This window comes from Lissotriton helveticus, chromosome 6, assembly GCF_964261635.1.
Source record: "Lissotriton helveticus chromosome 6, aLisHel1.1, whole genome shotgun sequence".
Lineage (NCBI taxonomy): Eukaryota > Metazoa > Chordata > Amphibia > Caudata > Salamandridae > Lissotriton > Lissotriton helveticus.
In genome coordinates, this window is record NC_136067.1 from 1,152,714,740 (window position 1) to 1,152,728,401 (window position 13,662).

Below are 13,662 nucleotides of genomic sequence, written 5' to 3' on the forward strand. Positions count from 1 at the left end.
TGCGAGTAGAAGAAGCATTATGGAAAAAGAAAGCCAGACAGTCTCAGAAAGATGCCATCGAGTTATGGCGCAAAGAATCTCATAGAAGAACCGAGAAAGAATTCAGAAAAGCAGAATTAAGTAGGGAATCCTCAGAAAAAGCCCAAGAAAGGGAACTTCTAGAAGAAGGTGAACGAGTTAGAGCAGAACAGTCAGACAGACAGACAGAGAAATGCCCTTATTAAAGGTATGTACCCTCTTCTTGCCGAGGACTTGCCGAAGGCAACCCCGGAAGTACCCTGTAATTTACCGCCACCATTGGTCCCGATTAAGCTACGTCATAAACCGACTGCAGCTGAAATTTTTCTTTCGTCCTATTTGGACGATACAGTCCCAGAATATGCAAATCCTATTCCGCCTGCTCAACCTCGGCACCCTGTTAATAATGTAATTCCTGTTCTCCCAGCCACTGGTCCCGGGGACCCCGTTAATGTGCCAGTACCCCCGCACCAGCCCACGTTACGTGTGCCCGTTTTACCAGTCACTTTACCAGCACATTCAGTATTAACTGACGATTCTAGTTCAGGAGGAGCGGGGGGAGGTGCTCCTACCACCCCGCCTCCAGTAAAACGACTGACGCTGAGAGACGCAGCGTTACAGAGCACGCCAAAGGTGTCTACACACGCAGCCCTCAAGCAATACCTTACAGACTGCATATATGATTCAGTGCCAGGCGAAGATCACATGATATTATATTCCGTACGTCTAAGACGAGTTGCCAACTTTTTGGCCACCCTGCCCGAGATGAAGGAACATCTAGACAGAATATATCATTTTATCCGTACAGGGGAGAATTCAGAAAGTATTCACGAAGCTATGGCACACCGAAAGGTCGAGATTCAAAGTATGATTTTACAGTTCTTGATTAACTGTTTAATAAGAGAACAGGACTATCCTGATAAAGACAAAGACGAGATGAAAGCCCTGACAAGGTGGAGTGACAATATAGCCGAGGGAAAACATAAGACACAGAACAGTATAGAAAGTATGTACAGGAAAATTCGTAAAGAAATTCTAAGTATACACGAGAAGGAGAAAGCAATAAGAGCAACCGAGAAAGAGAATGACTCTTCAAGTGAAGATGTAGACACTGAGAATCCCAGTAGAATAGCGTATGTAGGTAGAACGAGACTTTCCGATAGACACACACGCCTAGATTACAAGAAAGTTTTTCCTCCTCCCGTACCAGAACAGTGTTCTCTTGAACAAGTATTCCAGGCTACCGATAAAATTCTGAAACTACGAATAGGTTATAGTGAGCTTAGTACCATGCATGAACAAGAACTAGCCCGATCAGCAGTCCGATGGACTAGTGATTCTACCACGTTTTCAGATGAAATAGTGGCCCAAACGTTTCTGAAGCTGCCCCCAGCCGAGCAGCGTCTGGTGGGTATGTACATGATCCAGCACCTCATTACACTGTATGAGAATCAGCATTCTGATCCAGGTCCTTTGTATGATGTTCTGAACGAGTTACTCCTAAACAGATGGAAAGGTCTAGGTACCGATTTAATTAGTGTCGTTTTAGAACAGCGCCACAAATACAGAACGTTCCTGAATCCACATTTTGTTCCTTTTCCACCCCCAGTAAGAAAATCATTCTACATAGACAAACAGAATCCGTTACGAGAAGTACATCCAGTTAAGGGAGCGGGGGGTGATCTAGAACGAGTATTTGTTTACACCCCTATCACGAAAATAGAACTACTAGAAATGAAAAAGTTAATACCCTGTCACGATAAAGATCCAGCAGGGTTCCACCGTGAATTAAAAGACATGCTCCGTATGGGAGAATACACGTATCCTGATATCATTAAAATGTTAAAGGTCCTGTTGCCTGCGGGCATATATGAAAAACTTAAAGAAAAAGAATGGGAGGTGGGAGAGAAAAAGATAGATTGGACCGCATTAGAGACTGAAGATAACACACGAGTTCCAGGTACCGGTCTTGGGGAAAAAGCTAAAGCATTGCCCGAGTTGTTAATACAAGTCTTGCCAAGATTACTAGCTACGAAAAAGGAAGACTGGGATGCCATCTCAGCCTGTAAACAGAAACAAGACGAAGACACTAGTGATTTTTACTCTAGATTTGAGAAATGTTTCATTATTAATAGCGGCCTGAAAACAAGTAGTGAATCGTATCCACATCTTTTTGTTACCAAACTAGTTGAGAATTCTTTACCGCAAGTTAAAAATAGAGTATTGAAAGTCGAAAGTACCTGGCAAGCTAATACTCCGTCACAAATGCTCCAGATGCTACAGTATCACCAGAACAGAATCAGGGAGGAGCAGGAACATGAAAGGAGACGTATGAAAGACACGAAAATGAAAGTACTGGTTGCACAGTCTGTTCCACAAGACAGTCAGAAGAGGGGTCTGAATCAAACTAGTCATCCTGCAGCTCCCGTTAAAGGGACATGCAATTACTGTAAACAGCCAGGTCATTATATAAACGAATGTGCAGTTCTGAAATACAACATAGCTACTGGTAAGACGAAAGAGAGACCACGTCCTCCTAGACAAGAACATGTTCCGCAGAATATGCAACCACCGCAGAATGCACAACAGACAGTTACAGTACCGCAGCCTATAGCTGCCACACAACACGTTACACAGCAGATGTACCAGTATGCACAGTCAGATTATCCAGAATATCAGCAGTATTCATGAAGCAGCCTAGAGAGGGAGGTTGGCTTGCCTCTCATCGAGATTCCTGTAGATCAAGAGGGTCCCTATGTACACAGTCAAGTATTAGGGAAAGACAGAAAGTTTCTGATTGATACAGGGGCAAGTAGGACTACCATCAGTCATGACGAGGTTCCAGGGGCTCCACTCTCAGGCTCAAGAAATGTTTCCCTTGGATTTTCAGGAAAGCCTATTGTTAATGAAATATCGAAACCAGTTTCCCTAGAAGTCGGTCCATTGTCCCGAACTACAGACTTGTTACTTACGAAATCATGTCCAGAAAACTTACTAGGTATTAAAACATTGAAAGAATTAGGAGCAGTCATATGTTGCTCCCCAGAAGGAGTGAGATTGTTTTTACGTGATTTTAAAGGTCATTATGTATTACGTGATTTTGATCCAAGATTATTGAATGTACCTCAGCATTTATGGGCGCAAGGTCCAACTGATGTAGGTTGTATGCACATTACACCATATCGTGTCACTCTGAAGCAAGGTGTTGTATTACCACGAATCCGACAGTATAAATTGCCACCTGAGGCTGTAGCAGCCTTATCAAAAATTATTGACGAGCTCATCGCTCAAGGAGTGGTTGTAGAAACTGACTCCAATGTATGTAATTCTCCTATCATTCCGATTCTAAAACGTACTGATCCCAATGCACCTCCAGTTTATCGATTAGTGATTGACCTTCGAGAGCTTAATAAATGTATCATACCCCAGTACCCAGTGGTTCCAGATATTTCTTCCCTATTGACTGCCATTGATTCCGAAGCTACGTTCTTTACTGTTATTGATCTCAAGAACGCATTCTTTAGTGTCCCCATTCATCCAGACAGCCAGTTTCTTTTCGGATTCTGTTTAAATGGAAGAAGCTATAAATTCACACGAGCTCCTCAAGGTTTCACAGAAAGTCCTAGCATTTACAGTCAAGCACTTAAAAGACAACTAGACAATATACACATGCCAACTGACACTGCCCTGCTCCAGTATGTCGATGATCTATTGATCACAGCTCGTTCTGAACGTGACTGCGAACGTGCGTCACTTACAGTCTTGTATTTCCTGGCCGAGATGGGGCACAAGGTGTCCCCTTCGAAACTGCAATTTTGTGTCCAGCAAGTGGTGTACCTTGGACACTTACTGTCCAAGAGGGGTAGGCAGTTGACACCAGACCGTATCCAGTTAATAGCACATCTTCCACAGCCCAAGACTCAGAAGGAGGTACGAGCTTTTATCGGCCTCACTTCTTATTGCAGACAATGGATTCCTCAGTACGCATATCTAGCCAAGCCACTGATACAGTTAACGACACAGGAGGCAGCCACATTGACTGTCCTCCCTTGGACCCAAGAACATACACTTGTTTTCAATGAGTTAAAGAAAGCCTTATGCCAAGCACCTGTTCTAGCAACACCGAACTACAGTAAGCCTTTTACACATTTTGTTACTGAACGTGATGGTACTGCATTATCTGTTCTCACACAAGATCAAGCAGGACAATACAAGCCCTGTGCTTATTTTTCTAGCACATTAGATCCAGTAGCCCAGGCTCTGCCTGCGTGCCTCAAGTCAGTTGCCGCCACAGCTCTAGCTATCAGACAAAGTGATTCCATAGTGTTAGGACATTCCCTGACAGTACAAGTTCCACACTCCGTGGAAGTTCTTTTAAACCGAACACAGACTCAACACTTGACAATTGCACGTTTAACAGGATATGAACTGACATTGTTTCAGCCACACATAGAAATCAGACGCTGCAACGTTTTAAATCCTGCTACACTGTTACCCTCAGTTACTTCAGGCCCTGCCACACATGACTGTGTGGAAGTCGTTAACACCATGACGAAGCCAAGACAAGATTTGACAGACATTGCATTACCTGATCCTGACCTGACACTTTATGTGGATGGTTCATGTATGAGAACAAGTACAGGAGAACTAGTAGCCGCGTATGCAGTGACTACTGAAACTGAAGTTATAGAAACACATCGTATTGACACCCTGTCTGCTCAAGCAGCAGAGCTCATTGCTCTGACCCAAGCCTGCATACGAGCCAAGAACCTGAAAGTAAATATATACACAGATTCACGTTATGCATTCGGAGTCGTACACGACTTTGGAGTACTCTGGCAAGAAAGAGGTTTCATGACCTCTCATGGAACCAAGATTCAGCACGGCCCCCTCATCCAAGCTCTGTTAGATGTAATACATTTACAGACAGCTATCGCTATCATGAAGTGCAAGGCACATACGAAAGCCACTGACACCATTTCCCAAGGTAACGATCTAGCAGATCGAACAGCCAAGCTTACAGCTCAGACTCCAGACATTCCAGTTAACACGACACAGACAGACATTTCAGTTCAGACTACTTGTATGACAGTTAAGGACCCTACACAAGACGTACTAGATATACAGTCACATGCTACCCCCGACGAAATCAAGAAATGGTCTGAACAAGGAGGGGTCCAGACAGATCAGGGATGGTTGACGAAGGGAAAAGCTACATGGTTTCTCCCCGACTCTATGGTTCAAGTCATTATTAACACCGCACATAGTCCAGCACACTTAGGAGAAAAAGCCATGTTAGACAGTATTCAGAACCTCTGGTTTAACAAGCAGTTACGAGCAGCAGCCAAGCAGAAAGTGCGTACCTGCATGATCTGTTGTCAGTTCAATCCAGGTAAAGGTGTCCCGGTGGAACAAGGTGGATTCCATCCTCCTGACCACCCTTTTGAAGTCCTCCAGATGGATTATATTCAGATGGAGCGATGTCGAGGTTTCAAGTATGTCCTCGTAGTTGTATGCGCTTTGTCCAGATGGACAGAAGCATATCCAGTCCCAGATTACACTGCCGCGACCACTGCCAGGCAGTTGGTTCGTGAGTACTTCCCCCGCTATGGATTACCGAGGGTCGTGTATTCAGATAACGGCCAGCCATTCTCATCTGAACTCATGAAACAAGTATCCCTTCTGTTAGGGTACCAGTGGAAGTTCCACTGTGTACGACATCCCGAAGCAGCTGGTCTCGTCGAGAGACATAATCAGACTTTAAAAATCCGCATTGCAAAGGTATGCGCAGAGAAAGGCGTAGATTGGATGGTAGCACTGCCAGTCGCCCTTTTTTTCATGAGAATGGTCGCTCACTCCCGTTCAGGTCTGTCCCCTTACGAGGTAGTTTTCGGTCGTCCCCCAAACATGTGGGGTACACCTAGGCCACGTACAATTACCGATGTTGACAGTAATATGCTGACAGATTACCTGGCTTCCTTGATGTCTGCACTACTCTCTTGTCGTTCACAGGTTGCCGCCGCTTTTCCAGACAACACCCAGGTGAAACCGCACGAGGTCGTTCCTGGGGATCTTGTTTTGATTCTCAATTTTGATCGTTCAAGTCCGCTGGAGCCCCGCTGGAAAGAACCGAAGCTCGTTTTGATGACAACAAGGACTGCGGTCAAGGTGGAGGGCCGCAAAGGCTGGTTGCATTCCAGTCACGTGAAACGATTTCATGGACTCCGTCCAAAGACCTTTTTCAAGGACTGCCCCGTTCTCAAGGACTGCCCAGATACTGACTCTAAACTTCCCCTGTTAGAGAAAACTCCACAGCAGGAATATAAAGAAAAATTAAGGTCTAGTAAGTTAGCCAGTTTAATTGTCTAAGTCCCTCTCGGGTGAAACGGTTAGACAGGTTCCTGACATGTATGAGATAGACCCACATAGTGAGAGAGTTAGTCGAAACTCTAAGAGAATACGTTATCGGAAAAATCTTCGAAGTCGATGCATTGTTACTCTTTTAATTTTATTATTTCTGAGTTTTACGATTACAGGCATAAGTTATGTTTTATATGTATATTTTCCTCCTACTGTTTCACATGTACATATGTTTTCTAATGTTACAGTAGAGCACACATTTAGTGAACTGCCTCCTCACGAGTTATCCTATCGTCTTGCCATGCGCAATAATACTTTTATCCGAATGTTACACTATTCACACCAGACAAGCAATGCCACTAATTGTTGGGTGTGTGGTCGACTCCCCCCTTTTCAGACACCGAAGGGAGTTCTGCCACTCTTTCCCTATCCGTTTTCACACAATGGTTCGTGTGGAGCATGGTCCACGTTAACGTCATCCTCAAACGATATGTCCCTTCTGAATAGAACATGTTTCCCAGACAAGGAAGGTCTTTCCCATAGAACAGGGTTAGATCTAGAAAATGAAGTATATGATCTAGGTAATTATTCCTCGAATTTCATGGTTTTGAATGTTCAGTCCGAGACTACTCCAGATTTACCTGCTATTACAGTTCTACCAGTAAAAGGCTAACTATGTGTCAGAAAGAATGGTTCAATACATCTAGGACATAGTGATTGTACTACTGTGGTCAAGTATAGTGACAGTGGGAAATCTACTTTCAAAGCCTCACGTCATTCATATTTTGTATGTGGTCAGACCGCATATGTTTGTCTGCCCCTCGATTGGGATGGAACATGTTACATTGCCTTCCTACTGCCACCAGTTTTCCTAGCCCCATCCGATTATCACAGAAACACACATCTAGTACACGTTAGACATAGAAGGGAGATCGAGTCCCCAATTGTCGATCAAACTGAAACTGCCTTAGAACAGTATCAAGATTTCAATAAAGGTTTCTTTTTCTTCATAGGACCTGTCCAGAATAGTAAGTTAATACGTAGGCTAACCAGAACCCTTGAAGCAGTAGTGAATGAGACTACTTCCGCTCTAGGTAACTTAACTGAAGAACAATCTGCTATGAGATTTGTCGTGCTTCAAAACCGCCTTGTCCTTGACGTCATACTGGCCGATAGGGGCGGAGCTTGTAGAGTCATCGGATCTAGTTGCTGCATTTTCATTCCTAATAACGCACCGTCTGTTTATTCAGCTATAACCAGACTTCATAAAATTGCCCATCAGTTACACCAGAATCCAGGCACCTGGACATGGTCCGGTTGGCTCTGGAGTATAATATCTGCCTGGGGATGGAAAGTATTGTCATTCCTGGGTATAGCAGTAATGATCATATTCAGTTGCTGTCTCTGTTTACAATGTGGCCCTGCGATTTGCGGCTTGTGCGCTACATCCTGTATTCCAAGTCCAAAGTCCCGTTCCAAGAAGATTCGAGACGAGCAAATGATGCTCTATGAACAGATAGATGGTATCATGAATATTGATGTATCCTGATGGAAACGTAGGGCACAAGGAGGGAATGAGGAAAATTGAATTTTGCCTTGTCATGTGTGCCTACGTGTTCCCCATCCTATGTAATATGTGCATGATTAATATGCATATATCCCCCTATGACCGAATAAAGACGCCATTGTAGTTGTGTCCAACGTTAGTATGTCAGTTATCCAGTCCCCGTGAAAGCAACGAGTATTAGGCCTATGTTGCCAACGTTTTACATTGTACATGTTAATTCATCGAATTGTCCCCGTTACTAGGCCTCAAAGGGCCCGAACACCAGATTCAAGCTCCAGTCTCCTGAAACCACTCCTAGGAGCGATGCAGCCCCCACCTGCATCCCTGACCCTTCACTTACTTCCTGCCGCGCAGCGCGGTGCCTAGCTTGGCTCTGCCTGCCTGTCTGCCAAGAATATGTTATGCCTCCAGTTATCAGTTCAGCTTTCCGTCTTCACATTCCTAAGCTAACGAACCGCATAAACATCTTCAGCTATAGTCTAGTGTTTCTGTCTCCATGCAAGAGAACTACTGAATTAATATTCATAGAAGATTCATAGCACACGCAATACATGAAGAATATATGCATGCACCAGCCCTAGTGTCAAGTAGCCTCTGCCCTGATGACATTTAGATTCTATCAACATGTACTCCAAACACCAGATACCAGATATGCTATAGGTACATGTCGTCCTGACATCCCAGACTTTAGTCTCCTCTTCTAGTGCAGAAGTCAGAGCCCCCAGCTCTCCCTAGTTACACGTCATGGCTCGTTTGCGCGCACCACTAGGTTAAAGGTTCCAGCTGCCCAGGTAGCCCCCTCCATGTATCCACCCATTTATGACACTTCTGTGACGTTTTCATCACATGTCTTCGTGCACGCCCTATGCACGCCTTCTTTTTACGCCCATTTGTTCTTATCTTACGTTTGTCACTTGTTACGCCTACTGTATTCAATGCAATTGTAATGTTTTACTATATATACTATGTAATGTTGGTGAAACGTTGCAGCTGCCATTCCATTTCATGCCAGGCTATTCCGATCCTGTCCCTTCCCTTATGCCTGATTAAAGCCTGTTCAACTCAGATACCCCGGATCCTGCCTCTTATTTATTGAGCTATCTGTTTTAGTTAATGTATAGAAAAATAGTACCGGTAATTAATTATTTATTTACCACAATAGAAACATTTTTTTCTTGAAATTACACTCAACTTATATTCATAAGAAAAATTTACCGGACTATGTATTGTGTGTTCTTTAAGCGAGAAATGGCAGTGTTTTTAGAAACTGGAATGACTTTCTGGACTGTTTGTGGCATACAAAATGCAAGCAGTTAGTGGATGTGGTTGCTTTTTTTTTTTATCATCGAGATGCACTCTGATATGGTGTGCTCGCTGAATTTCAGAGCTGAAGAAATCTTCATGTTTAGCAGCGAAGGCAGGAATCTCAACAGAAACATCTCCATGTCATGTGTCACCAAATTTTCGATGACACCATATAAAAAAGTGCCTCAATCGAGTCACGACCAGTCTTCCAGGTCCATGCCTTTCTTGAGGAGCTGCCAAAGATCCTACAACCAGTTGGGTAAGCTGGTTATGGCGGTTTCCATTCCATCGCCATTACTGGAGATAGCATGGAGGTCTCCATTATTAACAAGCATTGACAAAGCCAATACATTTGTACTTGGTGCAAATGGCTTTGCCATTACCTGTTTGGGCACTGGGGAGCAAGAGTGGACTAAAGTATCTGAAAAATAGAAGCTGCAGAAATAACTTCTGTAACATCGCCTTTTCAGATGCGGTTGACAGCCATCGCTATCCAAAGCTTCTGTGCCATTTGCTGACGGATTGTAAATATGGCATCCATCTTGGAATGGTCAATCAACAAAAAACAATCTCTAATATAGTTCCAACATGGCCATCATGCATAAAAGTAGTTGGCAAGGTGGCCAGCAGTGTTGGCAAACGAATGTCGACAACACCATCTGAAAACTGTATGCCCCATTCGATAATTCACCCTTTTTTCTGAAGCGTCCATTTTTTCAGTGGTTTTGCCAACACGCTAGCACGCCCCCACCCACCTGTGCACCCGCTCAGAAACTATATAAAATACTTTTATGTGTTCCAGTGGAGGTGAGAGAACACTCCTAAACAGCCAACAGAAAAAGATGACTCCAAAATATTCATGTGGACTGATCCAAGATCTCTTGGATCCAAGAAGACTTGTGCCAGTGTCTTAAAGTTTCAAGGCAAAAGAAGCTAATGTCAGAGGGAGACAGACTGAAAGGTTTAAGTATGCTTGCCATGAATGGTGCAAGTGCACTATATTTTAAAGTTAAAAAGAAAGGTCCCTTATTTTCAGAAAGAATAAAATGAAAAACTTGCAAAAGAAATAGTTCCCATTTCAAATTATACTTGCTAACTGTGTTCTAAGAACCACACAACTAAACGCTTTATTTAAATATTGTTACAAGCCAATAACGAGGGATAGATCAAAAAATCCCCACCTTAAGAACACCTTCCTGAATCGCTGAAGAAGGATGATTGACTAGAGTAATAAGGATATCTGGTTGAATAAGTTTATCCATCACATCTCCTAACATTAAATCTGGTAGGATCAGAAGGGCTCCTCTTAACAAGTCATATAATCCACAACATATTAGTATAGAAGATTCTTCTGTGGACCTAAAAGAAAAACAAAGGATTATTCATACCTATTAAATCACAAGGTGTTTGATAGTGCCAAAACATTTTTTTTTAATTGCCAGCTAAACATCAACACTTTAAAAAATAAACAACATTCCTTCACCAATGAGGTACATTTTATGAAAACCACTTGCCACTTTGCTGGTGTACTAGCTATCTATACAGGGTGTCCACAATTCTGCTATCTAGTGCTGGACCCAAAATATGACAGTGTTCTTCCCAAGTTTTGTTTGTAGGTGTGACTGGAATGACTCAGTATAATGCTACCCTGATACTCACAATAGCTTGCTACATAAACTCTAGATATTGTCTGTCTTGGCTTTCTTAGTGGCATGTACACTGATATCTTCCATCACTGTACTTCGAGGAGAGTGGACCACAAGAACCTATACAGGAACAAGCTGCAAATTGATTGTTTCAGCTAAGTTAACATTTCCCTTTTGTCGTACATTCATAACTTGTGCACTGACTGTAAAGCAGTATCTTCCATGAGCTCAATGTGGCAGTTGGTATGGATTTTGGGCAAGGAATAGAACATTTCTTCAGAAGGTTGCTTACTGGTGAATGCAGTCTTGTCTGAATATCTATATAGTGGTGTTTTGCAAATGTTTCAGTTTTTTACATCTGCTTTCCTGGTTACCCCCGTTTTTTGCTGGTGTTATTTTATTTTCTGACTAGTCTGACTGGGTTCCTGCCAATCAGGACTCCAGTCACTGTGATTTCTCCCCAACTTTGACAGTGGTAAGTACTTTGTAACCCTTCCAATTGGCTATTGGTACACCCATGTAAATCTCTCATATATACTACTAAGGTACCCAGAGCATAGGTACACCAGGGGCTCCCATGGGCTGCAGCATATATTATGCCACCCATGAGAGACCATTCAAACTGTGACTACAGGCCTGCCATTGCAGCATGTGTAAGTTGGTGCTAGCACCCCTCACGACTGCTATACGTTTTTTTATATCGAAGGTCACTGCACTTAAATGTAGGCCTTTCAATCCTGATGGTAAGGTGCAAGGTTTTAAGTGTGAGGGTGCCCTGCACGAGCAAGACACCAACTACAAACTCTGGAATCGATTCTCCAGGGTTTTTTAAGTACAGTCAGCCATTTTGATATATATAGTGGCCATATGTGATTATGCGAAGGCTAATTATATATTGGCTGCGCGGAACCTGGGCATGTTTTCATATCAAACTTGTTGGAATCATACACCAACACTGCTACCGGTGTTGGAGGTATGATACCATGCACCAGGGGGCTCCTCCGGGTAGCCCTACCTGCTCCATTCCGGTAACAGCCTTCCAGGGTTTGCCAGCAAGCTAGTGCTGCTGCTGACCCCAGACATGATTCTGCCCTCCTACTGCTGACCTGAGCTCGAGCAGAGGAAGGTAGAACAATAGGATTCCTGTCACAAGGAGGTGTGACCACCTCCCAGACAGGACTTACTTTGTTGGGCTGGGGTGGGGATGCTTGCCAGTGCCACCATACTGCTTCAAAGGGCACATTTGGTGCCCTCCTTGCATACTCAAGTTTGAACCAGGTCAGGGCGCCACTGACTCCCACTCTGGCGCAAAATTGGACAAAGGACATGGGAGTATCCTCCCCTCTGTCCATCCCCTCCTCTGGGAGGGACCCTTGAATCGTCCCAACCCTTTCCCTAGAATACTTAAGGGCTTACCTGTGGGTGGCTCTTCAGATACTTTGTGGGACAATATTCAAACTCGAAACCACTTCAACTTTAACCGTCTGGGCATCTTGGACTTCACCTGGAACAGAGAATGCACCAAGGAAGACTCCTGCTGCTTCTGGTCTCACTGTTCTGCAACTCTTCTTCGTCGTCCGTGTTTGTGCTTCATCTTGGTGCCTCTCCAGGCCTGTGGGCATCAAAGACAAGCTATAAGAACCTCTAGCCTCCAGCATCTCTTCCTACCAAGGTCTTGGCCCTCACAGCATCCTCTGCACCATGGGCCTGCATCTTTGGTGAGCTGCTCGAGGTCCTCTTGGGACTCCTGTTTCTTCAGCCTGTGGGTCCTCTTGAGGATCTTCTTTGGCTTCATTTGGCTCCCCTGATTGCTATGGGCCGTCTGTGACTCTCCTGCACTTGGTGAGTCCCTTGGACCTTGCTGGTCCCAAAGCTACACCTTTTTCATTTACCATGTCTGTTGCTGCTGCCAAGGCTTGTTGGTGCTCCCGCCTCACATCGAACCCCTGGTTCTCGACTTCGGACGTGGGACAGCTTGTGAACAGCTCGTGGTCTTCCACAGAATTGCCTGTTCCTCACAGATGAAGCGGTGGTCATTGCTCTTCCGTGACTCCTGGTCACCTCCGAGTGGCACAGACTCTGTCACATCTGATTGCAGGTTCTTCTCTTCAAGAATCCATCCTTGGATTCTACCAGACTCTTTCTCCTTTTTCACCAGTGGCATCTTTCCTGAAGTCCTCCATTGTGGTCTACAGAGGTTTCCGACGTCACTTTGCACCTATGCACCCAGCTTCCCTGGAGTAGGTATGTATTCTGGTTCCTGGGGGATCCAAGGGTGGGGTGACTCTCCAACCTTCTGTCTTCTGTGGGGTTTCTTCAAGGTCTGCTTCTTAAAAACTGCAACGCCACTTTCCCATTGACTTGCATTGAGTGCGCAAGTCTTTAGCACTCTGCACACAGCCTCTGGAGTGGTTCCTGGGTACTTACCTCAGGTGGTTCCTTGTGTCCCCAGCTCTTCCGAGTCTTCTGATCCAAGTCCTGACTTTGGTCACAGTTCGTGTTCCAATTCATTAGTATATGGTTTGATCTCCCCGGGAGACCACTGTGTATTTGTGCTAACTAACCTGTTTACATTTGAAATATCGTGTTGATATCTCCAGGTAGAAGGTATACCAATGTGTGAGTGTCATGTAGTAAATAGACATAATATTATAACTACACTATGTGGTTCTTTTTATTTTAACCTACACTATATGATTCGTTCTGGTAAAACAAACAGCTTAACACTCCTTCTGGACAATGCCTGAGAAGGCTGCTCTCCACAGC

At 44.2% G+C, this 13,662-nt stretch overlaps 1 protein-coding gene across 2 annotated transcripts in view; it reads right to left on the reverse strand.

Annotated features, from left to right (window-relative positions):
- The window catches only part of LYST (lysosomal trafficking regulator), a 3,192,287-nt gene that overhangs the window by 1,841,494 nt on the left and 1,337,131 nt on the right, over positions 1-13,662 (reverse strand). For both annotated transcript variants that reach the window (XM_078648813.1, XM_078648812.1), the window contains one exon: positions 10,432-10,609. In XM_078648813.1, coding sequence (XP_078504939.1) covers positions 10,432-10,609 — 178 coding nt within the window. The remainder of the gene's footprint in view (positions 1-10,431; positions 10,610-13,662) is intronic.